Source organism: Rhinatrema bivittatum, chromosome 3 (assembly GCF_901001135.1).
Source record: "Rhinatrema bivittatum chromosome 3, aRhiBiv1.1, whole genome shotgun sequence".
Taxonomy (NCBI): Eukaryota; Metazoa; Chordata; class Amphibia; order Gymnophiona; family Rhinatrematidae; genus Rhinatrema; species Rhinatrema bivittatum.
The window spans coordinates 92,374,040-92,401,155 of record NC_042617.1 but is presented as its reverse complement, the minus strand read 5'-3'; the positions used below and the strand labels follow the sequence as shown (position 1 = coordinate 92,401,155).

The window sequence follows — 27,116 nt, the reverse complement described above, 5'->3', positions numbered from 1 at the left end:
GCTGATTTCCTCAGCCGTCAGCAGTTGGACCTCTCAGAATGGGAGCTCTCAGACAAAGTGATGAGTCTCATTATACAAAGATGGGGGTTCCCCACCTGAATCTAATGGCAAATGAGGAACTCCAAAGTCCCTCGCTTCTTCAGTCGCAGACTGGAGCAAGGAGAAGAAGGGGTCGATGCCCTGGTTCTTCCGTGACCAACTGACGTTTTCATCTGTGTTTCCTCTGTGGCTGCCGCAGCCACTCATGAGGATAGAAATCCATCCAGGAAGCGTGATCCTGGTAGCTCCAGAGTGGCTGCGGCAGCCTTAGTTTGCGAATCTGATCAATTTAGCAGTGGTCGGACACCTTCCAAACCTGCTTAGTCAAGATCCTGTATCTTTCTATCCAGCAAATCACTTTTGTCTAACAGCTTGGCAGCATTTGAGGAAGAAGGGAAACCCGGAGGATGTCATCACCACTTTGTTGCAGGCTCTAGAGTCCTCTACCTCCTTGGCTTATGCTAGGGTGTGGAGAGTTTTTGAGTCCTGGTTGTACCCTCAAACAAGTTGAACCTCCACGAGCATCATTGTTCCATATCCTGGCTTTCTTGCAGAATGGGCTGGTGAAGGGTCTCTCCTAGAGCTCTTTGCGAGTCAAAGTCTCCGCCCTAGCCGGTTTTAGGGGCAAGGGCCATGGTAAGTCGCTAGCGGCACACCCAGACATGGTGTGTTTTCTTTGGGGAATGGAACATTTGCATCCTCCTTCTTGACCTATTTACCCATCTTGGAACCTTAATTTAGTTCTTGGAGGTTTGTATGAGGTGCCATTTGAGCCCCTTTGAAGAGCTACCATTAAGGATCTTACCCTGAAGGTTGTCTTCATGATAGCTATTTGTTCAGCCAGACAAGTGTCTGAGATCCAAGCATTATCCTGCAGGGAGCCTTTCTTGCAGATCTCAAACTCGAGGATTTCTTTGAGGACAGTTCAGTCTTTTCTCCCTAAGGTAGTGTCGGCCCATGCCTCAGAGTTAAGGTGTTTGGATGTCAAATGGGCCTTGTTGCGATACCTGGAGGTGACCAACAGTTTTAGACTGTCTGATCACCTCTGTCCTGTGGAGTAGCCCTAAGAAGGGTCAGAAAGCTTCAAAGGTGACTATTGCTTGTTGGTTGAAGGAGGCTATTGGAGCAGCTTATATTTGTTGCGGTCGTCCGATCCCGGAAGGCTTGAGAGCTCATTCAACACGGGCCAAGGCTGCATCCTGGGCAGAGTTTCAGCTAGCTTTTCCTCAGGAGATTTGCTGTGCAGCACCTTGGAAGTCTTTGCATACCTATAGACTGGATGTCCATGCTCCAAAAGTTGTCCTTCTAGCGGGACTCTCCTAGTATCACCCATGTTAAGGAAGCTTTGGTATATCCCAGGAGTCTGGACTGATCTGGGTACGTAGAGGGAAAGAAAAATTGTTTTTTACCTTGCTAATTTTCATTCCTGTAGTACCACAGTTCAGTCCAGAGTCCCGCCCAGCTCTGGGGAGTTGGTTATCTGAAGAATTGGTACTGGGTTGGTTTTTGTGTTGTTTTTTTCTGCCTTTCAATTCTGTATAATGGTTGGCAGTTTGTATTTTCTCCTTTCCTCTGCTCGTTTGGGGGATATTGAATTCTTAGTTTGATTTGGAACTGTTCTTGTTCTGGTATCAGCTTTGGTACATAGTATTACTGAGGGGGTTGCAGGTGGTACACCAGGTTATATGCCGGTGCTTCTGAAATTTTCTCTGCCTCCATCTGCTGGAAGGGAGGCAAAACCCAGGAGTCTGGACTGATCTCTGTGGTACTACAGGAACAAAAATTAGCAAGGTAAGAACCAATTTTCCTAACCTAACCTTATTTATTTATTTATTTTATTTTAAAGTCTTTTATACCGATGTTAGTCAAAACATCACCTCAGTTTACATGGAACAAAAGCAACGGAAATTACAAGTAACAGGGGAAGGGTAAGGGGTACAAAAAACCATAAGGAGAGCAGAGAAGCATAGGAACAAACAACAAGTGAACTATAATGTCATAAGAACAAGGTCATAGTCAAATTCAGGTCATGATCCATCAAAATTCAATATTCATCAAGGAAGTTGGAGAAAGGCTTGTTTGAATAGCCAGGTTTTGAGCTGGGCTCTGAATTTGGTGATGCAAGGTTCAAGTCTGAGGTGGGTTGGGAGTGAGTTCCAGTGCATAGGTCCAGCAATGGAGAGCGCCCGATCCCTTGTTGCTGTGAGGTGCGCTTTCTTTAGGGATGGCACATGGAGGGACCCTTTGTTAGTGGTCCTTGTCGGCCGATTCGAGCAGGCAAATTGGAGGGGATCTGCCTGCCAGTTGGAGTGATGGGAATATAAGGCTTTATGTATAATGGTCAGGGATTTAAAGAGGACGCGGGAGGGAATAGGGAGCCAGTGTAGGTCCTTCAGTATAGGGGAAATGTGGTCGTATTTGTGAGCGTTGGAGAGGGTTCTGGCTACAGTGTTCTGTAGCATTTGGAGGGGCTTTAAGGAGGAGTAGGGTAGGCCAAGAAAGAGGGAGTTACAGTAATCCATCTTGGATGCCAGTGTAGCCTGGACGACAGTGCGGAAGTCACTAGCGTGAAGGAGAGGTTTCAGGTTTTTTAAGACTTGAAGTTTGAAGAAACCCTCTTTGAGTATGGCACTGATGTGTTTTTTGAAGTTCAGTTGTTGGTCAATTAGGACCCCCAGGTTCCTTGCGCAGGGCTGTGCATGAGGAATCTTGATAGCAGAGTCAATTGTGAGTGCGGGATCGGTAGGGGGGTGATGGGATATGAGGAGGAGTTCAGTTTTGGCAGTGTTTAGAGCGAGGTGGAGGTTGGTAAGTAAGGAGTTGATGGCAGCGAGATGGTTTCCCCAGGATTCAAGGGTGTCAGATAGGGAGCCTTGAATGGGTATGATGATTTGCACATCATCAGCGTAGAGAAAGAATTTGAGGCCAAGTTCTGATAAGAGTTTGCACAAGGGGGTGAGGTAAATGTTAAAGAGGGTAGAAGAGAGGGAGGAGCCTTGGGGGACTCCTTGGGCGAGGGCGTAGTGAGAGGACTCAGCATTGCCTATTTTCACGGTGAATTTCCTATTGTCGAGGTAGGATGAGAACCACTTAAGGGCTGTGCCGGAAAGGCCATTGTCGGTTAGGCGGGCAAGGAGGTGGGTGTGATTTATGCTGTCAAAAGCTGCTGAAATGTCCAGTAGAGCAAGAAGGTAGCTGTGACCTTGATCCATTCCCCTGAGTAAGTAGTCAGTCAAGGAAAGTAAGAGGGTCTCAGTGTTGAGGTGTTTACGGAAGCCAAATTGAGAGGGGTGGAGAAGGTTGTGAGTTTCAAGGAATTCTGTAAGTTGCGAGTTGACGACCTTCTCCATGATTTTTGAGATGAAAGGGAGATTGGAGATAGGGCGAAAGTTGGCAGGGTCCTTGGGGTCAAGTGCAGGTTTTTTGAGCAGTGGTTTGACCACAGCATGCTTGAGTGGGTCAGGGACAATGCCTGAGGAGAGGGAGCAATTGATAACATCTGCAATGGGTTTGGAAATGATGTCAGGTATGGTGAGGAGGGCTTTGGTGGGGATAGTGTCTGATGGATGAGTCGCAGGTTTCATCTTTTTGAAGATAGATGTGATTTCAGTGGATGAAACGAGTTCAAGGTCGTTAAAGGAGGACGAGGGTGGGTCAGTGGCTGTAGCAGCTGGGAGCGAGGAGGGAAATCGGAGAAGGATGGTTGCGATTTTGTCATGAAAGTAGCGTCCCAGTTCTTCACATTTGCTGCTGGCTTCGCTGTCAGGAATGGGGGGGGATGTGTGTTTGGTAAGGGAAGAAACATAGGTGAAGAGGGCTTTGGGGTTATATTTGTAATCGTGGATTCTTAGGGCGTAGTAGTCTCATTTGGCTTTAAGGGTGGCTAGCCTGTAGAGATGTAGTGAGGATTTGAATATGGATGCTTTTTGCGGGGATGGGTCTTTACGCCATGTGCGTTCTTTCTGCCTGAGCTCATGTTTCATTAGTTTGAGGTCTGGGGAGTACCATGGGTTTTGTTTTTTTTCAGATAGTTTAGTTTTATGTGTGGTGATAGGGCACAGTTTGTTTGCGATATCTAAGGTGATGTGGCTCCAAGAGTCTAGGGCTGTGTTTGGAGTTGAGCAGTTGAGTTTCAGAGAAGAGCTGGCAAAGGCTGAAGTGAGGTCCTCACTGGGGCAGGATTTTCTGTAGGCAAAAGATGTGGTGGAGGGGGATTTGGATGGTTTGGGTATCTTTATAGAGATGGAGGATTTGACAATAGCATGATCGGACCATGGGACAGGGGTACAGTGTGGTTTAGAGGGTAGGCTAATGCTGGAGTTGACAAAGAGGAGGTCCAGGGTGTGCCCTGCTTTGTGCGTGGGGGAGGTGATAACTTGGGTAAAGCCGATGGCTTCGAGTGTGCTGAGGATGGCTTCACATGAGGTGGAGCGGGGGGTGGCATCAACATGGAGGTTGAAATCCCCCAGGATAATGGCAGGGGCATCGCTGTTGATATTGTTGGAGATAAACTCTATAAGGGGGGAGGGGTTGTGTTCGAGAATGCTAGGGGGGGCATATACTAGGCAGACCTGGAGATTCTGAGATTTGAATAGCCCAATCTCTAATTTGTGTGGTGTAATGATTTTTACAGGTTTGAGATTCATGTGCTTTTTAGCAGCAAGGAGGAGACCACCGCCTCGTTTCTTCGGTCTTGGGATGGAGAAAAAGTCATAGGTGTCAGAAGGGAGCTGATTGAGGAGGACAATATCAGAGTCCTTGAGCCAGGTTTCAGTGACGGCACATATGTCTGGCTTATGGTCATCTAGTAGATCAGACAGTATGACAGTTTTCTTGGATAGGGACTGAGCATTCATAAGCATGATAGAAAGGGTGGTGAGACCGAGGAGCTGAGTAAAAGGGGAGACGAGGATAGGGAGGAGGAAGGATCTGTGCTGGGTGGACTGGGTGGTTAATAGGGGGTAATGTGTTCTGTGGGAGGGGTGATGGATGCGTGGGATAGGGAGGCTGGAAATGCAGGCCATGGTGGGGGGATAAGGAGGAACGGTCAGTGCTGTAGGCAGGGGGCAGATAGCAGGAGGAAATAAACAAACAGGGAGGTTGTGGTCACAAATAGTATATCGGTGTAAAGTGGAGACTGTAACAGTGAATTAATAGAGGTTGAAGCATATACAACGGTGTCAGAAGAGTCAAGAGCAGATATTAAAGGTACATACACTAACAGCAAGCTGTAAAAGATAGAAGTCACCTGATGCGTGTGAAGTTTTTGCTGAAAGTAGGTGCTTGGGCCAGGTAACCTTAATGGGTGCCTGGAGTCACAGAGCTGTTGGCAGACGGTGGAGCGTAGAGGAATGGTCAAGCAGCGGTCAGGTCCTGTAGAGCAGCGGTACAACCGGAGGGTGCTCAGAGGGTGCACTAAGGGGCGCACAAAGGGGCTGGCCCCTTTGTTGTGCTCCTTAGGTGCGCGACGCAGGCGCGCGACGCCTGTGTAAGATGGAGATTTAAAGGTGGATTTGTTTAGTTTCTGTGACGTCTTCCAGCTGGGGGAGGGGTTAACAGCCACGAGGTGGAGGAGGAGGAGAGGGTCCAATGGAGGGCTGGGTACAGGAGAAATCTCAATCCAAGCCCTGGATCCTGGCTTGGAGAGCAGTTGCACAAACAGAAGCAAGCAGAAATGAAGTTACCTGCACAAAGGGAGATTTTTAGTTTCTGACTTACCTGGATAAGACTTAACCTTATCCAGGTAAGTCTCACCAAATACCCTTAAAGTTTTGCTTATAACTTTTCTCAGATAAATTTGCAGTTTGCCAGCTCTGAGTATTGCCCTCATAATCTTTTCTTTTATTGAGAAATCAGTTTTATGGTTCCTAAATTCATACTTCCCTAGCTGCCCTTTGTAGTACAGGGTTCATTTAATGAAGTTCATGGTAGATGAAGGTTCTATGAAGAAATCACCCCAGATCACTTTCCTGTTGGCAGATGATAAAGAAACTACCAGCAGAAACAGGGAGCCAAAACTCAAGCATTGTATGTTCTGTTGGTCACTTAGGAGTTTATGTGCTTAGCATTTTTCCTATAGACACACAAAGGAAAAAACCGTTTAGTATGTCAATCCTTTTTCTTATTTTAAAGGGAAAGGGAGGCCCAAGATGGGAGAAGTGATGCTTTGTACTTCATTAGCACTAATGTGAAAAGCAATTTTATAATTGATGTGAAGCAAAATCTGCAACAAGTGCCTTTAAATAAAATAAATATATAAATAAATAAATAGATGCCCAATTATTTTCCCTCCATAGGTATTGGAAGCTCTTCCTGAAGATGTTGGCTTTAACATTGAACTTAAATGGATTTGCCAACAAAGGGTAAGAAATTCAACTTTAACTTTCTTTCTTTGATTTGCTGTTTTAATTTAGCCCCCAACTAATATACATGACTCTGTGAGACAAGCCTTACTAAATATGAAACCAACTCTTGAACCAATACACATTTTTATCCAGACTTTCTTTTCTCCTTGGAATGACTTTATTCTGCTGTTCACCTTTTTGAGCATTGTTATGGAATTGTAGCTTATTATGTGTGAAATAAATGGAGACTTTTTTTTTTCCTAAGTGAAAACATTCTGCTCCAAGAAGCATGAGTTAAGTTTAGAAGATTGCTTCCTCACAGCACAAACCACCAGCAAACATAATTGGTTTGGGATATCAAAGTCTTTTAAAAAAAAACCAAAACAAAAAACAAGTTTCTGGCATCCAAAAAATAGAAAGTACACCCAGCTATTATAAATAATCTTTGTCTATCCAGACCAATCGAGACAAGTGGGTTTATACTTCCCTACCAGCAAATGGAGGCAGAGACCAACAGGCTTGCTGATGTCAACCCTTATAAGGTCCTGTGCTGCTCTAGCCTGCCAGAATTCTCTGTCTCCAGCAGATGGTAGGTAATCATCCTATTTAGTGCCTGTTCTAGGCTGGGAAAAGATTTCAGTCAAATAGGCTGTTCCTGGAGTGTTGGTCTTTTGAGGGATTATTCATAGTCAGGAACCAAGGGACCTTCTCATGGAGAATGACGATTGTTTTTTTAGTTAGTGTCTGGTCTTCCTCCCTGCTTCTCTTGGTTCCTTTCTCGTTTTCTTTCCTCCCCTTCTCTTCTCCTCTAGTGGCCTTACTCCCTCCTTTTGGGGTGGGGAGTTGGTAAGATTCAGTAGTTTTCCAAAAAATGAAGCAAAGAATTGCTATGGCTGGGAGAAAAGTGTGTCCCAAAGGGATCTTGGCAGCAGTAGAACTGTTTGGGAATACTAAGTGAGTATGGTTTGACTGGGGGAGAACATGACAGGCTGCTGGAGCACAGGAAACACAGCAGTCTATGTAGGGTTCAGGGGGTGGTCTCCTTTGCAGATCTTGTCCAGAATTGGAGAGAGATAGATGGTCACTGTCCACTGTTCTGGGAGAGGGGCATCCAGACCATTAGGGCTTTTCTTAAGCTTTTCCAGCCAGTGTGATGTCTAACATGTCAGAAATAAGTCTTCTTAGAGCCATGGGGATTTTATTTACCTATAGAGGGGTCTCCAGTGCTTCAGCCAGCAATTTTTCTTTACAGGCCCTGGTTGGGACTGCAGCTTCAGGGGCAACTACTGTTTCTTTATTGAGTGGTTCTTTATCTTCATCCTGAACTTAAGTTAATCCAGCAGGTTTTTGCCATTGGGAAGTGCTTTCTTCTTCTGTCAGAAAGGGACTCCCTTAGTCTTTACCAGGAAGAGAACTTGAGATGAGGAGGACTGGAACCCTGATGAGTGTTTTTCCAAGTTCTGGGGGGTCACTTAGTCAAGCAGGATGTCAGTTCTCATATGGGGTGAAATCATCTGATGTAGCCTGGAATAGAAAACTTATGTCAAAGTTTCTAGAGCTTTGACTGTACTTCACTGAGCATGCCATTATGCCACATGTCCGTGTGGTGTCCCTTCAGTATTTCTTTTTTCATGGAGTTGTGGTTTTGGTGCCTCATGCCTCTGTTTCTGGACCTTTTTGATTTTGCCAGATTCGCAGGATCGCTTGTCATACAGGCCCATGTTTTTGTTACTTATACTTACCCTGGTCAAGGGTTTTTGGTCATTTTTATAAGTTTTTGTTTGTTTCCGTACTCTGTTCCATGGCTCTGCACCATTTGTTCCCATCAGATTTCAAACCACCACTGTCATACGGTTGGGTTTTGCTTCCCTTTTATTTCAGCCAACCATGTCTAGCAGGTTCCAGTGATGCCCCTGTTGCGTAAGGACGATGTCTATATTAGACTCCATGATCAATATATCTGTGTCTGGGGGCATCGCATAATGATATAAGGGATTCTCCTACAGTTAAGATTATCTGACATTAAAAAGTTCAGGTAAAGAGAATATCTACACTTTTTTTTTTTTTTTTTAAATAGCATTAATGAGTTTATTGTAGTAGCATAAAGCAAACAATGGTTCTATACATGACAGATATTTTTAAATTTCTGGTTAACAGAGCAAAGCACTTTTATTAAAAAGGTTATGTATTTAACTAAGTTAATTTGCACTTCTCAATGGCAATGCCAATTAAACTACCCAGCATAAAGTAGTAATTTAGCCAAATTTCTCACCCTGAGTCCACTGCAGTTGGTCAACCTTCTGAAGGACTAGTGTCCTGTCTCAGTAGAGAGGGCAGCCAGATGGACCTCTGGCAAGCAAATGACAGGTTAATAGCACATTCTCCCAGGACAAGCAAGATGGTAGCCCTCGCATATGGGTGACATCATCAGATGGAGCTCTGTCACGGAATACTTTTGTCAAAGTTTCTGGAACTTGGGCATACTGTGGCCACCAGGGGTCCCCCTTAGTCTCCTTTTTTTCCACGCAGCAATTGCCTCCCGGTTTAGGAGCTGTGTGAGAAATTTCTCACAACTTTCCTCACGGAAATATTTGAAGTTTAACTTCTTAAAAAATCCCTCACCGGGGTCCCCCATCGCACTCCTTTCCCTCCGACACTCGGTAAGTGTTTTTCCCGTATTTTGCGGTCGGTTCCCAGTGACTTACCTACCTCGGTGCCCAACGGTCACTGACTGCGCGCCCACCATTTTTCGGCATGGCGACCGGGTTTAGGAAATGCCCCAGGTGTCCGAGGTCCATGTCCATAATGGACATGGACATTGACCATTGAGGCCTCCGCAGGTTCCCAATTCACATACCGGGTTCCTCAGAGGAAGAAGAGACTTCCAGCCTGATCCCAGCATGGGATCCACTGATGCCGGAGCCCCTTCCAGGGCCATCAGGGCTGTCGGTGCGTAAGTGTACATCATCTGCTTCGATGCCCTTGAAGCCGGCACCGACTCCTTCAATGCCGGTGCTGCATCCATCGATGCCACCTCAATATCCATCGATGCCTTCTCGCCCTCTAGGCTCTGGTATCCTTCCTTCCTCAGAATTACCAGCAGGTGAGGAAGAAACTCCCTATGATCCATGGGAGGATGCATCCTTGGGCCATTGCTCATCCAAGGAATTGCTCTCAGAGCCTTCACCCCTGGAAGAAAGGTGTCAATCTCCTCCTGAAGACCTCTCCTTTGCCAGCTTTGTCAAGGAGATGTCTGAATCTATCCCATTTCCATTGGTGACGGAGGAAGACGCTTACCACAAGATGCTGGAGGTCTTACAATTTGTAGATGCTCCAAAAGAGGTAATGGTGATACCAGTACATGAAGTACTGCTTGACCTCTTGCACCGCTTGTGGGACCATCCAGGTACTGTGCCTCCAGTCAACAGAAAGACAGATGCTATGTACCTGGTTCAACAAGCCCCAGGCTTTCAAAAGAGCCAGCTGCCCCATCATTCTGCAGTGGTGGAATCAGCACAAAAGAAGGCTAAAAGATCCCGTCCACACTCCTCTGCTCCTACTGGTAAGGAACAGAAGGCATTAGATGCATTAGGATGTAGAGTCTTTCAAGGGTCCATGTTGATAGCGCGAATAGCAGCATATCAGTTATACATGACCCAATATAACAGAAATCTCTGGAAACAAGTCCAGGAATTTGCAGAGACCTTACCAAAACAGCAAGAGACCTTGACCTCCATCCTACAAAAAGGATTGGAAGCAGGTAAACACAAGGTCAGAGCTGCTTACGACTCTTTTGAGATGGCATACAGAGTCTCAGCAGTGGGCATTCGTGCTAGGCGTTGGGCCTGGCTCAAGGCCTCAGACTTACACCTGGAGGTGCAGGACAAACTTGCATATCTCCCCTGTACAGGAGAAAACCTATTCGGGGATAAGATCCAAGATGCAGTGGCCCAGTTAAAGGACCATCATGAGACCCTGCGTCAACTTTCAGCTATCACCTCAGAGGCACCCTCCATAGCCCACAGGGCTATGCGCAGGGACACCAGGAAACAATTTTATAGACCGCGTAGGTATTATCCTCCCATGTCCCGTGCTCAACCAGCTCGAGCCCCTCAGAGTGGACATGCACGCCAAGCGAGGACACCTAGAGTGCAGCCAGCTCCACAAGCTGGTCCTCCGACTGAATTTTGACTCCTTTCCAGAGAGCAGCAGCCATCTCCCCTTGATCCCAATGGAAGGCCGCCTTTGCCACTTTGCAAGCAATCAGCACCCAATTACCATGGACTAGTGGGTACTGTCCATCATAAGCCATAGCTACCGTCTAAATTTTTCAACTATACCCCCGGATTCCCCACCCAGTCCAGCATGGAGCCGGGATGATCACACAACACTTCTCAAGTCAGAACTCTTAACCCTTCTGTATGCCAGGGCCGTACAACCGGTTCCCTTGACCCAGCAGGGGAAAGGATTCTACTCCAGGTATTTTCCTAATTCCAAAAAAGACTGGCGGCCTCTGGCCTATTCTGGACCTCTGTGCCTTAAACACGTTTCTTTGCAAGGAACGGTTCAGATGGTGTCTCTGGGCACCATGCTACCTCTGCTACATCAAAGGGATTGGCTCTACTCTCTGGACCTTCAGGACGCATATGCCCATATTGCAATCTTCCCTCATCACAAGTACCTGCGATTCGTGGTGGGTCACAGGCATTATCAATACAGAGTACTGCCATTTGGCCTCGCCTCTGCGCTCCGAGTGTTCACAAAGTGCCTGGCAGTAGTGGTTGCACATTTACGCCACAAAGGCATACACATCTTTCCATATCTAGAAGACTGGCTCATAAAAAGCCAGTCCAGACAAGGGGCCCTAGACTCCCTCAGTCTCACTATACGGCTCCTGCACTCACTGGGATTTCTGATCAACTACTTGAAATCCCTCTTGACACCATCTCTCCTTTATAGGAGCAGACCTAGACACCACAGTAGCCAAAGGGTTCTTACCCGACAACCATGCTGTCCAGTCTCGCCAGCTCTATCCTCACTCGAAAAACAGCCTCGGCTCGCCAACTTCTCAAGTTGCTTGGCCACATGACATCAACAGTCCATGTCACCCCAATGGCATGCTTAGCCATGAGACTGACACAATGGACTTTAAAGTCTCAGTGGCATCAAGACACTCAGCCGCTTACGTTCCTTGTCCACATAACCAGTCAACTTCGTTTGTCCCTTACTTGGTGGACACACAAGGCCAACCTACAAACAGGTCTACCCTTCCAGCAACCAGTTCCTCAGGTGACCTTAACCATGGACGCCTCCAACCTAGGTTGGGGAGCCCATGTGGAAGGCCTTCAAACCCAAGGGACTTGGACAAAAAACGAAACGATCTGTCAGATCAACTTCCTGGAGCTTTGGGCGATGCGGTACGCCCTTTATGCATTCAGGGACTGCCTATCCAACAAGATAGACTTGATTCAAACAGACATGTGGTACCTGAACAAACGGGGGCACAGGCTCTTATCTGCTCTGCCAAGAGGTGGCGCAGATTTGGGCCTGGGCCCTGTCGCACTCAATACAACTGCGAGCCACTTGTCTGGCAGGCACACAGAATACAATAGCAGACAGCCTCAGCCGAAGTTTCCAGCCCCACAAGTTGTCTCTGGATCCCTCTGTTATGAGCAGAATCTTCCACCAATGGGCTCTTTGCGTACGAACAGAACCGCAAAGTGGAACGATACTGCTCCCTACACAGGGACCAAAGAGCACCAACCATGGATGCCTTCGCCCGCCCCTGGAACATAGTATGCGTGCCCTCCAATTCCGCTAATCAGCAAGACTCATGAAGCTACAACAGGACCAAGGCTTAATGATACTCATAGCCCCGTATTGGCCATGCCAAATCTGGTTTCCCATACTTCTCGACCTCTCTATCCAGGAACCCATTCGCCTGGGCACAGCGCCCAACCTCATAACACAGAATCATGGCAAGTTACGCCATCTGCACCTCCTGACCCTATCTCTGATGGCCTGGATGTTGGAAAGGTTGATATTGCAACCCCTCAACCTTTCTACTAGTATCTCTCAAGTCCTTGTAGCTTCATGTAAGCCTTCCACGCGGAAATCTTACCGCTCTAAATGGAAAAGATTTACAGGGTGGTATACACAAAAGGACCTTAACCCCTTTTCTTGCCCCACACCAGCACTCTTGGATTATCTCTGGCACCTCTCGAAATCTGGACTACAGACTTCCTCCATATGAGTACACCTCAGTGCCATCACTGTTTACCATCAAGGAGTAGGGGATGCACCGATAACGGCTCAATCCCTGGTGAGTCAATTTATGAGAGGCTTAATACAGCTTAAGCCACCTCTACGACCACTGGTTGTGGCGTGGGACCTCAACGTGATGCTTGCACAGCTCATGCGTTCTCCTTTTGAGCCACTGCACTCCTGCGAACTCCGATATCTTGCATGGAAAGTAATTTTCCTAGTAGCAATCACATCTGGTCGCAGGGTAAGTGAGTTACAGGCCCTTGTGACCTACTCACCTTACAAAAGGTTCCTCCATTACCGAATGGTTCTCTGAATTCACCCTAAATTCCTTCCTAAGGTGGTAACAGATTTTCACTTAAATCAGTCCATAGTCTTGCCCACTTTCTTTCCAAGGCCTCATGCTCATTCAAGTGAGTGAGCTCTACACACCTTGGACTGTAAGCGTGCGCTATCATTTTATTTAGACTGTATTACTACCCTCAGGAAGTCCACCCAACTCTGTTTCTTTTGATAAAAACAAAATTGGAGTTGCGATGGGCAAGCAAACTCTCCAACTGGTTGGCAGATTGCATTGAATTCTGCTACCAACAAGCAGGCCTTCCACTTCAGGGATGAGTGAAAGTGCACTCAGTCAGGGCAATGGCAACATCAGTAGCCCACTACTGTCCAGTACCGATTGCTGACATCTGCAGGGCTGCGACAAGGAGCTCTCTCCACACCTTCGCAGCTCACTATTGTCTAGACAAGGCTGGACAGCAAGACTCTGTCTTTGGCCAGTCTGTCCTAAGGAATTTATTCCCAGTGTAGAAACCCAACTCGTCCTACCTCGACCCACTGTGAATTTCAGGCTGCCTCATCCTTGCAAACAGCATCCCAGATGTGCCTGTTGCACATGTTGTGTGCTGGTTGGCCTGATTCGTATGACTCAGCCTGTTGCTTGCTATTCACCCATATGTGAGGACTACCATCTTGCTTGTCCTGGGAGAAAACAGAGTTGCTTACCTGTAACAGGTGTTCTCCCAGGAAAGCAGGATGTTAGTCCTCACAAAACCCAACCGGAGTTGGGTTCGATAACATTTTCTTATTTTATTTTTCACTCCTACTTTTTGCTACAAACGAGACTAAAGGGGGACACCTGGTGGCCACAGGGTTCGTGGCATGCTGGGCATGCTCAGTGTGCCAGTCAAAGTTCTAGAAACTTTGACAAAATATTCCGTGACAGGGCTCCATCTGATGATGTCACCCATATGTGAGGACTAACATCCTGCTGTCCTGGGAGAACACCTGTTACAGGTAAGCAACTCTGCTTTTCCTCTTTGATATCCAGTTGCTTGCAGATTTTGAGTATTACTGAAGTTAAAGGGGAAGAAGAGAAACTGAAAGAAGATTTGATTATGGCAGGCATCAGGAGCTCTAAAAAAAAAGTCTTGCCTCTACATAGGAAGATCAAGGAATGTGATTTCTGTGGAATGAAGTGCTCCAATGGCAGTTTTAAAGTAGGCAAGGCTATGATTAGATTGTACCCGCTATTAGCGGAAGAAAGAGAAATTAAGGGCACCCTTGGTGGACGCCCCAGTTTGTGCTGTCACAAGGAAAACCCTTCCCAATAGAGAGGCATAGCCCTTAAAGATGCTCACAATAGGAAGATTTGAGTCCCTAAATTAGGCCTTTGATGCTTGCAGTTTGGCCTTTCAAACTATAGTCTTTACTTCTATAGAGGCTAGGGCTTGTTTGTTGCAGTATCTGCAGGAGAGCTTGTCAGAGGAATTTGGGGCAGAGCCCCTCAGTCTTTCCAATGAAGGTTTGTGTACTCACTTTTTAGTGTGGAAGGTAGATGGTCGTCTATCCCAGTTTTATCACAGGTGGGCCCAGATTACTTAGTGTCAATAGTTCTCGAAGTGGTTTGAAATGACTATGCTCTAGAATTTCTTTGCATTCCTCCGGATTCCTTCGTGGTCTCCCCATGCAACTCCCCTCAGAAGAGGGTAGAAGTGGAAGCAACATTACAATGACTGTTCATTCTGAAAGCGGTGATCCCCGTTCTCAAATCACAGCGAAATACAGACCGATGTTCCATTTTATTTTATTGTGCCCAAGAAGGAAGGATCGTTTTGCCCATACTGGATCTCCAGGGCATCAACCAACATCTACAAGTCACACATTTCAGGATGGAATTGGTGTACTCTGGCATAATGGTGGATCAAGCAGGGGAGTTCCTCACGTCTCTGAATCTGACAGAGGTGTATCTGCATATTCTCATCCAGCAGAAACATCAGCGATTCCTCCGATTTGCCATTCTGAATTGTCATTACCAATTTCAGGCCTTGCCTATCTGACTAGCCACAGCGCCTAGCGCCTTTTCCAAGGTCCTGGTAGAGGTAGCGATGGCCCTTAGCAAGGAGGGCATTCTAGTTCACTCTTATCTGGTCAACTGGTTGATTCAAGCCAAGACATTGGAAGAGAGTCTTCACGTTTCCCGCAGGTTGGTTTCCTTGCTACAAGAACTAAGCAGGGTGGTGAATCTGGCCAAGAGCAATTTGCAACTATCTCGGACCCCGGAGTATCTCGGGATTTGATTTGATACAAGGCAGGGCAGAGTGTTTCTGCCGGAGTCTTGGATCCATTCATTGATGCTGCAAGTCTGATCCCTGCGGAACTCTCATCCGACCATATATTCTTAACTACAGGTCCTAGGCTTGATGGATGCCACATTAGAAGTGGTTCCCTGGGCGAGGGCACATATGCGCTGCCTTCAGTGCGCCTTGCTCTCCCATTGGAGTCCACAGTCTCAGAATTATGCAGTAAAGCTACACCTTCCGTTGGAGGTGATATCCCTATTGAACTGATGATTATATGCAGACCATCTCAGGAAGGGAATTTCCCTGATGACGCTGGATTGGTTGGTACTCTTGACAGTGAGCCCCCCAACCTTGTAGGCTCGCATTTGTCTTAAGTTGGTGCAAGGGCGCTGGAATGCAGTGGAGCTTCAGTGGAACATCAACAGATTTGGAGGCACGAGCGGTTCAGTTGGCATGCCTGCTGTTCGCTGAGTTGCTAGAGCAGGGGTCGGGAACCTTTTTGGCTGAGAGAGCCATGAACGCCACATATTTTAAAATGTAATTCCGTGAGAGCCATATTAACTACAACCCCCCACCCTCCTGACCCCCCCCCCCCCAAGACCTACCAAATTAATTTACTACAACCCCCTACTCTCCTGAACCCCCCCCCCCCCCAAGACCTGCCAAAAGTCCCGGGTGGTCCAGCGGGGGCCCAGGGCTCGCAGACAAATCTTTAATAAAAAAGTAAAAATCTAACACAACCCCCCACCCCCCTGACCCCCCAAGACCTGCCAAAAATCCCTGGTGGTCCAGCGGGGGTCCAGGAGCGGTCCAGGAGCGATCTCCTGGACTTGGGCTGTCGGCTGCCAGTAGTCAAAATGGCGCCGACGGCCCTTTGCCCTCACTATGTCACTGGGGTCGACCAATGGCAGTGGCAGCCCCTGTGACATAGTAAGGGCAAAGGGCCGTCGACGCCATTTTGATTACTGGCAGCCGACGGCTCTTTGCCCTTACTATGTCACAGGGGCTACCGCCGCCATTGGTCGACCCCAGTGACATATGAGGGCAAAGGGCCGTCTGTGCCATTTTAACTACTGGCAGCAGACAGGCCAAGTCCAGCAGATCGCTCCCGGACCGCTCCTGGACACCCGCTGGACCACCAGGGACTTTTGGCAGGTCTTGGGGGGGGGGGGGGGGGTCAGGAGGGTGGGGGGTTTTGTTAGATTTTTACTTTTTTATTAAAGATTTGTCTGCGAGCCAGATGCAGCCATCAAGAGCCACATCTGGCTCACGAGCCATAGGTTCCTGACCCCTGGGCTAGAGGCTCAGTTGGTCTGGATAATGTCCGACAATGTGACAGTAGTGGCTTACATCAATCATAAGGATGGAACCAACATAAGAACATAAGAAAATGCCATACTGGGTCAGACCAAGGGTCCATCAAGCCCAGCATCCTGTTTCCAACAGTGGCCAATCCAGGCCATAAGAACCTGGCAAGTACCCAAAAACTAAGTCTATTCCATGTTACCATTGCTAGTAATAGCAGTGGCTATTTTCTAAGTCAACTTAATTAATAGCAGGTAATGGACTTCTCCTCCAAGAACTTATCCAATCCTTTTTTAAACACAGTTATACTAACTGCACTAACCACATCCTCTGGCAACAAATTCCAGAGTTTAATTGTGCGTTGAGTAAAAAAGAACTTTCTCAGATTAGTTTTAAATGTGCCACATGCTAACTTCATGGAGTGCCCCCTAGTCTTTTTATTATCCGAAAGAGTAAATAACAGATTCACATCTACCCGTTCTAGACCTCTCATGATTTTAAACACCTCTATCATATCCCCCCTCAGCCGTCTCATCTCCAAGCTGAAAAGTCCTAACCTCTTTAGTCTTTCCTCATAGGGGAGCTGTTCCATTCCCCTTATCATTTTGGTAGCCCTTCTCTGTACCTTCTCCATCGCAATTATATCTTTTTTGAGATGCTGCGACCAGAATTGTACACGGTATTCAAGGTGCAGTCTCACCATGGAGCGATACAGAAGCATTATGACATTTTCTGTTTTATTCACCATTCCCTTTCTAATAATTCCCAACATTCTGTTTGCTTTTTTGACTGCCACAGCACACTGACTCGACGATTTCAATGTGTTATCCACTATGACGCCTAGATCTCTTTCTTGGGTTGTAGCATCTAATATGGAACCTAACATTGTGTAACTATAGCATGGGTTATTTTCCCCTATATGTACACCTTGCACTTATCCACATTAAATTTCATCTGCCATTTTGATGCCCATTTTTCCAGTCTCACAAGGTCTTCCTGCAATTTATCACAACCTGCTTGTGATTTAACTACTCTGAACAATTTTGTATCATCTGCAAATTTGATTATCTCACTCGTCGTATTTCTTTCTAGATCATTTATAAATATATTGAAAAGTAAGGGTCCCAATACAGATCCCTGAGGCACTCCACTGCCCACTCCCTTCCACTGAGAAAGTTGTCCATTTAATTTTACTCTCTGTTTCCTGTCTTTTAGCCAGTTTTTCCTGGCACTGAAGTCAGGCTAACCGGTCTGTAGTTTCCCGGATCGCCCCTGGAGCCTTTTTTAAATATTGGGGTTACATTAGCTATCCTCCAGTCTTCAGGTACAATGGATGATTTTAATGATAGGTTACAAATTTTTACTAATAGGTCTGAAATTTCATTTTTAGTTCCTTCAGAACTCTGGGGTGATTTACTACTCTTTAGTTTGTCAATCAGGTCTACCACATCTTCTAGGTTCACCGTGATTTGATTCAGTCCATCTGAATCATTACCCATGAAAACCTTCTCCAGTACGGGTACCTCCCCAACATCCTCTTCAGTAAACACCGAAGCAAAGAAATCATTTAATCTTTCCGCGATGGCCTTATCTTCTTTAAGTGCCCCTTTAACCCCCTCGATCATCTAATGGTCCAACTGACTCCCTCACAGGCTTTCTGCTTTGGATATATTTTAAAAAGTTTTTACTGTGAGTTTTTGCCTCTACAGCCAACTTCTTTTAAAATTCTCTCTTAGCCTGTCTTATCAATGTCTTACATTTAACTTGCCAACATTTATGCATTATCCTATTTTCTTCTGTTGGATCCTTCTTCCAATTTTTGAATGAAGATCTTTTGGCTAAAATAGCTTCTTTTAACCATGCCGGTAATCGTTTTGCCTTCTTTCCACCTTTCTTAATGTGTGGAATACATCTGGACTGTGCTTCTAGAATGGTATTTTTTAACAATGACCAAGCCTCTTGCACACTTTTTACTTTTGTAGTTTCTCCTTTCAGTTTTTTTTCTAACAATTTTTCTCATTTTATCAAAGTTTCCCTTTTGAAAGTTTAGCTCGAGAGCCATGGATTTGAATACTGTTCCTCTTCCAGTCATTAATTCAAATTTGATCATATTATGATCACTATTGCCAAGAGGCCCCACCACCGTTATCTCTCTCACCAAATCCTGTGCTCCACTGAGAATTAGATCTAAAATTGCTTCAAGTTGTGGCACTGGCTTGTTAAAGGGGAAGAGTCAATGGGGAGGGCCTATCTCTTGTGGGAAGTTTAACATCTTCACCCCCTGTTGCAGCTTCCAGTGCCTTTGTGGGATCTTAACTTGCTCCTCATGTTCTTGGCAGGTCCATCTTATCGATCACTGCATATTCTTTCTTTGCGGCTGCTTAATATGAAACATTTTTTCTGGTAACAATCTGTTTGGCTTGTCAGATCTCTGAGCTGCAGGCACTTTCCTGTGGTGAGCCTTTTCTCCGAATGATTCCGGGTGCTGTTCAGCTTCAGACTCTGCCTTTCTTTATGCTTAAAGTGGTTTAGGACTTTCATTTGAATCAGTCCATTTTTCTGTCTGCCTTGGACAGGGACACAGTTGAAACTGAGTACCGCCTTTTGTGTTCCTTGGATGTCAAGCATCATTTATTGTGCTTCTTGGAGGTGATTAAGACTGCTCGGAAGTCTGATCCACTTATATGTGATCCATGGTGGAGGTAAGCAGGGAGCAACAGTAACATGAGCAACGATTGCTCATTGGATTAAGGAAGTGATTATGGCAATTTATATGGCTGCTAAGTTGCCTTACCAAAACAGATTAGACCGCATTCCACAAAGGCTCAGATGGTATCTTAAGCGCGGAGCTTCATTGTTGTTGCCTGCTAAAATTTGCCGAGTGGTGACATGGTCATCTTTGCATACCTTCTCCAAGCATTACCACCTGGATGCTAGTGCTAGGGAGGACGCCGCTTTTGCGTGGGTAGTTTTGACTGGGCCGCTGGCAGCCTCCTGCCCTTTTCGGGATTAGTTTTTGTACATCCCACTCATTGGGATTGACCTACCCAAATGCTAAGGAAGGATAAATTACTACTTGCCTGATAATTTCCTTTCCTTTAGTGATGGGTAGGTCAATCCCAGATCCACCCTCGGCTGCTGGATTTAGATTTTGTGGTTAATCTTCTTAGTGTGAGCAATGGTAGAGTATGATTTCTGCTCTTCATTGATAGCTGGTAAGTGGCTTCTCTAGCCCTAGTTTGCTAGTTATGTTCCTTCTTTTGGCTGAGCTCAGTAAAACACAAATGGTTGCCTGTTGCTGCTAATGTTCAGGTTTAATCAGGTTTGTCCAGTTTGGCTTTTCCAGAGAATACTGGCAGGCTGATGTCTGAAGACTGCAGCCAGGCAATAACTAATACACTCACTACAAGACAATCATCCTTCTCCTCTCAAGTCAGAAACCTCGGAGTCATAATGGACAATCAACTCAACCTCAAGAGATTTATTAATAATACCATTAAAGATGGTTTTTTCAAATTGCAAGTCCTAAAAAGGCTCAGACCGCTTCTACACTTCCAAGACTATCGCTCAGTTCTACAGACAATCATCTTCTCAAAAATAGACTACTGCAATTCACTCCTACTCGGACTCCCAGCTAGCACCATAAAACCCCTACAGATCCTCCAAAATGCCACAGCCAGGATATTGACTAAAACCAACAAAAGAGACCATATCACCCCCATTTTGAAAAACCTACACTGGCTCCCGATCAAGTTCAGAATCTCTTACAAAATCCTTACCATCATTCACAAATCTATCCACAAACTCAGCCCACTGGAACTCAACATCCCTCTTCAACTACATATTCCCGACAGACCGGTGAGAACAGCTTACAGGAATACCCTCCTTGCCACAGCCATCAAATCCACTTTAAACAAACGAACTCTATCCAAAGCAGGCCCCCATCAATGGAACTCATTACCCCCTGAACTCCGACAGGAACAATGCCCGATCACCTTCAAAAAGAGACTCAAAACTTGGCTGTTCGAGCAAGCTTTCAATCTTCACCAATAATCTCCCACTATTCACTTCCTTCCTTACAGGTCGATACAGTAAGGCCGCGGTAAAAACAGTGCGGCAGTGTCAGGCGCACCCTTCCTCCCCGCACGCACAGTTCTCTTCACTAACTCCCCGATACTCTCTTCTAATCACATGCAAATGCATGCCGCGGCTTTAAAGCGTTAGGGAAAGGTTATGCCCGCGTAACCCATTTTACTGTATAGGCGCTTAATACAGCGCCTATACAGTAACCTGGGTGCGCTGGTACCTGTCATTTCAAATGTCATTTCAAATGGCATTTGGAATGACAGGCACCAGGAAGTGTAAAAAACACGAAAAGTCGGGAGAAGAGAAAAAGCAGAGCCGAGCAAAGCGAAAGCGTGCAGCAAGCCGGCGAAATAGACCTGCGAGCAGAGGCAATAGCAGCGGTTCGGTAAGCCTGGCACCCTCCTTGATGTAGTACGTCCCGGATGCCCCCCCCCCCCTCCCCAGCGCGCCCGCCACTACCCCTTTCATCAGCTGCATCCACTGCGACCCGGCAGTCCCGTGAGGCCCTGCGAGCAGAGGCAATAGCAACGGTTCGGTAAGCCTGGCACCCTCCTTGACGTAGTACGTCCCGGATGCCCCCCCCCCTCCCCAGCGCGCCCGCCACTACCCCTTTCATCAGCTGCATCCACTGCGACCCGGCAGTCCCGTGAGGCCCTGCGAGCAGAGGCAATAGCAGCGGTTCGGTAAGCCTGGCACCCTCCTTGATGTAGTACGTCCCGGATGCCCCCCCCCTCCCCAGCGCGCCCGCCACTACCCCTTTCATCAGCTGCATCCACTGCGACCCGGCAGTCCCGTGAGGCCTACAAAAAAAAAAAATCCCCGGCTCCCGCGCCCCCGCACTGGCCCGCCGACTCTACCCCCCTCCAGCCTTAAAGCGACTTACTTTTGGGATCTGTCAAGTAAGTCGCAAAAGTAACTTACTTTTCTGAAGCCATCATGATCGTAGCTCAAGACGAAGATGGCCGCCTGCACGGGGGAAAGCGTGCAATTGGCCGCTGAAGACGTGACGTCACATCTCGTGACGCCAAACGTCGTGACGTCACGTCTTCAGCTGCCAATTGCACGCTTTCCCCGTGCAGGCGGCCATCTTCGTCTTCGTCCGGAGGAGCTAAGATCGTGTTCCTGATGGCTTCAGAAAAGTAAGTTACTTTTGCGACTTACTTTTGGGATCTTGACAGATCCCAAAAGTAAGTCGCTTTTGGAAAAAAACAAAATTGTCGCTTTAAGGCTGGAGAAATTATTTTATGCATTGTGTGATGTCGCTTTTTGAAAAAAAAAAATTGATTTTGGTTTTTTTTTGCTTTTCGCCGCCGCCTACCTGCCCGATCGGGAGGAGGGGGTTAGAGTCGGCGGGCCAGTGCGGGGGCGCGGGAGCTGGGGATTTTTTTTTTTTTTGTAGGCCTCACGGGACTGCCGGGTCGCAGTGGTAGCATGGCGCTGTGAGGGGGGCGAAAGGGTATATACCCATGAACGGATTTGAGTGGGAACGCTCTGTGAAGCGGGACATGCTCGTGAGGGGCATAATGGGTGGATGCAGCTGATGAAAGGGGTAGTGGCGGGCGCGCTGGGGAGGGGGGGGCATCCGGGACGTACTACATCAAGGAGGGTGCCAGGCTTATTGTTTTATTGTGTTTGAGTATCTTAAGCAGTGTCGATGGATTTGTTACTAGACTCACAGTCCTAACTCCTTCTAGGGGGAGGCGGTAAAGTAGCACGTTAAGGCCGCGGCAAAACAGCGGGTTACTGAGGAGATAGTATCAGCGCCCGTTACAGTATCGGAGGGGAATAGCTAATTCCTTCATTATACAGCTTTTTCGTTCATTTACATGCTGGGTGCGGAAAGGGTTATGTGTATATTTTACAAAGCGCTAAGGACGCGTGAAACTGGAGACTGTATCGCTGGATGGCCTTACTCGTCTGTATTGTGCGCTCCGAGCACGTTACAGACGGGCAATCTTCGACCGGACGATACTGTATCGAGCTGTTAGTTACAAAGACTCCTTTCAGACTATACCAATATTATCACTCCAGCTAGCATTCCTACTTGCAGCTTACCAACTCGCAGTTTGTCTAGTCTAATCCTTATTTAGCTTTTGTTTAGATGATTACATGTCTTACTGTTGTTTAGCCTGTTACACAAAAATATCACTCTATTTATTGTTTGGTTTATTATAATACCAGTTCTCCCAGTTTTAGTTGTTCCAAGTCAAATATTCCTTATTCTATGTAATAGCATTCTAACATGCATGTTAATGTTAAAAAGTAAACCGAATTGATTTGTAGCTCTGCTACATGAACTTCAGTATATAAAAATGCTAAATAAATAAATAAATAAAAGGAAATGAAATTATCAGGTAAGTAGTAATTTCTCCTTTTCCAACAAAGTCCAGCTTGTAGTTTCCAGTTCAGTTTTTGTGCGCATGTTTCTGTTTATACTTCATGGTCTCTGTATTTGGTGAGGGACTGTATATTCTGCACGTGTGACCGATGTGAAGTTTTCTGCTAGAGTGTATTTTCTGTGTAGGGTTCTATAGCAGCCAGACTTTGGATTGAAGTTTTAGTGCCTGGTGTAATATTTGCAGTGTTGCCTTTTCATAGGAGAGTTTGCTACTGTTTGAGTGCTGGCGGTTAATGCTATTTGGTATGGGGAGAGAGCTTGAAAAAGAGAAATCAGTCTCTTTTTTTCATTGCCCATCCCTAGTAGTTACTCTTTCGATCCCCAAGTGAAAAAGATTGAGTGACTGTTGGGGATAGGGGGGATTGAGGAGAAAAAATGACTGCTGGGGAAGAAACATGGTGGAGTTGAAAGTAATTGGAGGCAGTCTACTTGAGTGTCCCAATCTACATGAGGGTTGCAGCTCTTAAAATATTTTGGACAAAGTAAAACCTTGAAAAATGGCTCTTCAGTTTAGAAAGGCTGAAGACCGCTGGTCTAGATGCTTTGATTCAGGAATAGCTGCTCAGGTCCTTCTGTATGTTTTTCTCCCTTGTACTTTGGTGGGCAGAGTTTTGCAGAGTGGAGAAGCATCAAGGTCTGATGATCTTGGTAGTACCTGATTGTCCCAAGCGTCCTTGGTATGTGGATCTGCAGAGGCTGCTGGTCAGAGAGCTTTTACCATTACCTCAGTTTGAGGGTCTGTTGGTGAGGGGCCAGTTGTTCATGAAGTCCTGGCTCTGTTTCAGTTTATTGTATGTCCTTAAGAGGACTTCCCTGGTTAAGGAAGGTTATTCATTGTGGTGGTTACCCTCTGAAAGCCAGAAAAATGTCATATGTGAAGTTCTGGAAGGGTGTTTGAAGCATGATGTGATGAATAGGGTCTATTGGTGAAAGAGTATGTTTGGTGAATATTTTGGCCATTTTATAACAAACTTAGAAAAGGGCCTGGCACTAAAATCCATAAATGTGCAGGTAGCAATAGGGGCTGTCTATTAGATAGACCATTAGCTTCTCATCCTGTTACTTCTGGATTTATGAAGGGAGTCAAACATTTGTCTCCCAGGAGGGATTTTGTTCCTTCATGTAACCTGAACTTAGTCCTTAAGTCTGAGTGTTCCACCATTTGAACCAGTAAGGAAAGAATCAGTTAATCTTAGGTTGAAATCAGTGTTTCTTATTGTTCAGACAGGTGAATCCAGAACCAGTGGGTTATGCACTGTTGACAGCATGGTATCTATACCTCATGCAGTGACATCAGCCTGCCAGTATTCTCTGTCTCCAGCAGATGGACATGCATCTCCCTACTGGGGATTGCTTAAAAAACAAAAGGGAATTTTTTCAAAGGAGAAAAAATAATTATTTCCTAGCGTGTAGCAGATGGACTCAGGACCAATGGGTATCGTGTACTCCTGATAGCAGTTGGAGACAGATCAGATTTCAATCTGACGTCAGCCGTAGTACATATACCCCTGCAGGAAGTGCAGCTGTACAGTATTTTCCGTCTCCATAGAGGTTAGGGACTCTATGCATGCTCACACAGCGTTAGAGTAATTTTACCAAAGAAAACTAAAATAAGAAGAAATCTTACCTCTACAGGCGAGCCCCGCTCTCCTGCGGTGACACCCATTGGGTCGTCCCCCCCCCCCAGTTGAGAATTCCCGAGGTGATTTCCGCAATCCCTCGGAGGTAAGCCTCGGTCCGGTGGCTGACCCTCGGCGGGGACCTAGCCCCCAACATCGGGTGAGGCTGAGAGGCAGCGGGTGCAACTTCGAGCGCGGCGGTGAAGATATTTTCCATCTCCCCCCGCAGCCGGAGACCACCCGGAATGAGACTGGGAAGCGCCGAGACACGGTAAGGTAGAAATCTATTTAAAAGTCTCCAGCCTCCGAAGCTCGAGGAGTCGCACAGGTCACCAGCCGGCACCAGTGCCACCGGGTTGATCTGCCCTAGCAGGGCTAGACCCCGGTCAGATCCGAGGGTCCTTCCACGTGGATACCCTCCGAGGTGGTCGCCATATTGTCTGCGTGGTCGCCGTCACCATTTTGATTTGTTCGCCGCCCTGTCCGCCGTTCCGATCCATGTGCACAGAGGCGAGCCATGCTCACAAATACCTTGTGCCCACAACGTTGCGCGCCCAAGTACCATGCGCGCAAGTGACGCGTATAGCCACGCTCTTACTGTGCCGGGCGCATTACTTCGATCTATGCGCACAACAGCGCGCACATCTCCCTGAGTGCGCACCAAACCTATGCGCACAACTTCGACGCACCGGAGCGCACAACTGTATTTTATGCGCACAAGCAATGGCACCACCGGAAAAGAAACTCGAGGCTCAGGGCCTTTGCCCAGCATGCCACATTAGAGCGAAGAGGCCCTAGGGGATCCAACTCATGGCCCTCCCCAGCCGGTACCTCTCGAGCAGCATGCCAGACCTAGCATTGCACAGCGGGACCCCCCCCCCTCAAATGGGGCTCCCCAGGGACATGGCACCCCCTTAGTCTAGACCCAGCATCTATCTCCTGGGTGGAAATCTTCAAAGGTCTGCATACCTTCCTTCACATGCAACCGGGGCCTCCTATAATACGGCCACAGGCTCCTCAACATCCCGGGACCCTCTATGCCCAGGGAAGTGATCCCACCGCCCAGAAGCCCCACCTTCGAGGACACGGACAACTCTGAGGATTCAGAACCCCTGGAGGAAGGGGAACTCCCTCCGGGGACAGAGCCCCACCGAACCATGAGACGCTTCTTCACCAAGGACGAGCTTCCAGACCTGGTCACACACAGCTTAAAAGAGCTTGCTATTCCAGGCACAAGTGCCTCAGGGGAACCTAAGACGAATCCCCTACTAGAGGGACTCCATCAGACCTCCCGCCATTTCCCACTATTACAAGCCATCCAGCAACTAATTGACCTGGAATGGTATGCCCCGGAAACTACGTTCAAAGGGGGGCGGGCTCTGGCAGCCATGTACCCTCTAGACCTAGCCGCCAAAGATCTCCTGGCAGGTCCGAGAGTGGATGCCATGGTCTTGAAGCGCACTACTAGCCCAGTAGAGGGAGGAGCAGCACTAAAGGATGCTCAAGACAGACATCTGGAATCTATCCTCAAACAGTCCTTTGACGTCTCCGCTATGTCTTTACAGATCGCGGCCTGCTGTGCCGTGGTGACATGCACCTGCTTATCACAGACCAGGAACAACACTCCTGGGGAGGCCCTGGAACCAGCAGTATCATTCCTCACGGACGCCGCTTCTGATCTGGTGCGCACCGCAGCTAGAGGAGTGTCATCCGCCGTGGCAGCCAGAAGACAACTCTGGCTCTGAAACTGGTCGGCAGACGCATCCTCCAAAACGAGACTCACAAGGATGCCTTTCAAGGGAACACTCCTGTTCGGAAGCGAACTAGAGAAGCTAGCCAACAAATTGGGCGAGTCCCCATTGCCACGGCTACCGGAGGACAGGAATAAGAGAAGCCAGCGATCCTTCCCCTGAACTTCCAGGGGCAGAGGATCACAGCGCTTCAACCCATATAGAAGCACATATCAAGCGGCCCGCCCTGCAGGCCGAAGCCAGTCCTTTCGGAACAAGCACAACAAAAGGGGAGCCAGCTCGGGCCCAGGCCCCAGTCGCACCCCACAATGAAATTCAGCCGACCCGTCCAAAGGAAGACACCATAGGGGGCAGACTTCCCTATTCTACCAAAGATGGGTCGAGATAACTTCAGACAAGTGGGTCCTATCCATCATTCAAGAGGGATATTACCTGGATTTCTACCACCTCCCTCCGGACAAATTTGTGGAATCCCCCTGCCACGACCCTTCCAAGAGGATGGCAGTGGAAGCTACACAGACCAGGTTGCTAGCCTTAGAGGCTATATCACAGGTGCCTCCACAATAAATAAATACTGGGCATTATTCCATCTATTTTATCGTCCCCAAGAAAGAAGGAACGTTCGGACCCATCCTGGACCTCAAGGCGGTCAACTGTCACCTGAAGATTCCTCGCTTCCGCATGGAAACCCTACGCTCGGTAATAAGGGTGGTACAACCGGGAGAGTT

The 27,116-nt window shown here is 47.3% G+C and overlaps 1 protein-coding gene across 6 annotated transcripts in view; it reads left to right on the top strand.

Annotated features, from left to right (window-relative positions):
• Positions 1 to 27,116, top strand: part of GPCPD1 (glycerophosphocholine phosphodiesterase 1) — a 237,850-nt gene that overhangs the window by 160,641 nt on the left and 50,093 nt on the right. For all 6 annotated transcript variants that reach the window (XM_029593475.1, XM_029593474.1, XM_029593478.1 and 3 more), the window contains one exon: positions 6,336 to 6,401. In XM_029593475.1, coding sequence (XP_029449335.1) covers positions 6,336 to 6,401 — 66 coding nt within the window. The remainder of the gene's footprint in view (positions 1 to 6,335; positions 6,402 to 27,116) is intronic.